We start from the raw sequence: 2,148 nt of genomic DNA, 5'->3' as shown, positions 1-2,148 counted from the left end.
CAAGAATTGGTTCCAATGACTGTTATTGTATAAGACTCCACTTTTGTACGAGTTCGTATAAAATGCATATACTTCTCTTCATGTTACATACTGGATCTCTATGTAACGGACTGGAAAGTATAATAATGACAAGCCAACAATACGTAAGAGTGGTTTATGAATTTGGAATATATCTTATATACTTAATACCTTCCGTATATCAAAAACTTTTGAAGGATATAGAATGTTATCTGAAAACTGAGTATACTCTGTCAATTTTCAGATAACATTCAGCAAAACAAAAGCGGTTTTAGATAACATCAACTATTAGCGATTATCTATGGATTATTTCTCGTGTCCTGAAGAGAATGTTGTGTTTCACTGAAGTACACAAGGCACATTTGCTAGACATGGTCTATGAATGGTGAAATACACAAATGCAATTTTTATGATGTAGAATGTAAATAATTTGCAACTGAAAATAAGTAACACTAATACTTTTTTCATATAATGATAAAAACACGCTAAAATTAGAAGATAAATAAGTGAATGAAAAGTTACCTTCAACTGGCCATGAATCAATGATTTTTCTAGAGGTAACCTATGGAAATCACAAAACAGAAGAGTCTTGGCGTGCGCACCGTCGCCCGAACGCCAGGCAGCGGCCGCCTCAGAGTGCCAGGAACCTGTATCTGGTGAGCATCTCATCTACTTTGTGAAAAGATACTACTGTTATTACAGGGGTAAGTTGGTAATGGATCACGGCATCCGTTACGTAATGATCAAGTGTTAATTTTTCAATGGAAAATATTTATGGTCGTGCTATGTGTAATTTTCCGTGAGTTTAAGTGTTTTTAAAAACTCTTCAGAAAATTGGAAGTTGCTGCTGGAAAATTGTTCATTATTGTTTCGTCATAATAACTGTAAGCATAAACATGGACACTATTATCAGTGTACTTCCGGGTATTAATGCACATTTCTCAAATGTTGTACCGTAAAAGAATCAGAGTGAAACGTGGCTGGAAAGGTCACGAGAGAAGCATCTAGAATGTCATTTAACTCATTGAAAAAAAAGAAAAAAAATGATGATCTTCCAGTTATGAAATACAGAAAAATAAAAGAAAAAGAAACATATGGGCTAAACTCACTACCATTCAGCAATCACCGCTCACTAGTACTCGATAAGATGATGACCTAACGTTACGCGACCTAGCATTACTCAAGTGACAAAATGATCATGCCAAATCAAGTTGTCAGAGAAGATTTAAGGGCAAACTATCAGAAATTAAGGTATCAAACAGCCATTCGTTTCTTTAGCGAAGGGCGCCACCACGACATCCTGCCCCAACATGACGCAACCTCAACCATGACGCAATCATCGCTCGCTGCTGAGTTCGTCCGTCGCGCGTCGCCGCCACTAGCTGTTCGCCGTCGTAAGATGAGTGCGTCCGTGGCCCGCCGCCGTCACCACATCGCTGCTACCGGATACCCTAGTCCTGCGATCCGTAGAAGTTGGGCCGTGGAGGTAGGCTGGCGAGTCGCAACGTATAAGGTTTGCCTCGCGAGATTAGAACAACGTTTTCCTCTGTCGGAAGTACGAGCACTTTCTTCGCTCTTGATGCCCAGCCTGGGTACTTGCTCCCGCTTCTTTACTTTGCGTTGCTGCCTCGCTGACACCTTCAAGGAGAACGACAGCCTAATTATTATAGATAGCATTGGCCTTACGGGAGGCACGTCATCTATTTCAAGTTACGCAAGGAGCAAGTTCATAATCTTCGCGACGGGGCTGCTAGGGGGAATGTGTCCTCCTCCACATGCGCACCTGTGGGTGTGCTCCTGTGGGTGTGCTCCTGTGGGTGTGCTCCTGTGGGTGTGCCCCTGTGGGTGTGCTCCTGTGGATGTGCTCCTGTGGGTGTGCCCCTGTGGGTGTGCTCCTGTGGGTGTGCCCCTGTGGGTGTGCTCCTGTAGGTGTGCTCCTGTGGGTTATGAATTTTCTGGGGAAGAGTGCTATGCTTGGACTGTTTGAACAGTTTCCTGTGTGTGTGTTTTTTGTTCGCACACGGAAGTTTTATTTGTGATAAGGAACTAACTCAGATTTAGTTCACACTGCATGTTCATTAAGTTTTGAAATTACTTTGTAAAAATATAGCTGAGTGCATATTAACAAGC

The 2,148-nt window shown here is 42.1% G+C and overlaps 1 protein-coding gene across 2 annotated transcripts in view; it reads left to right on the top strand.

The window, feature by feature from the left end:
* The first annotated feature begins 1,134 nt into the window (after window positions 1-1,134).
* LOC119593697 (transcription factor AP-1-like) overlaps window positions 1,135-2,148 on the top strand; it is a 10,513-nt gene continuing 9,499 nt past the window's right edge. The window contains exon 1 of one of the 2 annotated variants that reach the window (XM_037942653.1): window positions 1,135-1,504. In XM_037942653.1, the coding sequence (XP_037798581.1) occupies window positions 1,211-1,504 (294 nt within the window). In that variant the 5' untranslated portion in view covers window positions 1,135-1,210. The remainder of the gene's footprint in view (window positions 1,505-2,148) is intronic. The other variant, XM_037942654.1, reaches the window with a different exon arrangement.

The sequence above is a fragment of the Penaeus monodon genome, chromosome 32 (assembly GCF_015228065.2).
Source record: "Penaeus monodon isolate SGIC_2016 chromosome 32, NSTDA_Pmon_1, whole genome shotgun sequence".
NCBI lineage: Eukaryota > Metazoa > Arthropoda > Malacostraca > Decapoda > Penaeidae > Penaeus > Penaeus monodon.
The sequence above is the reverse complement of the archived record's forward strand: the minus strand, read 5'-3'. Positions and strand labels throughout refer to the sequence as shown.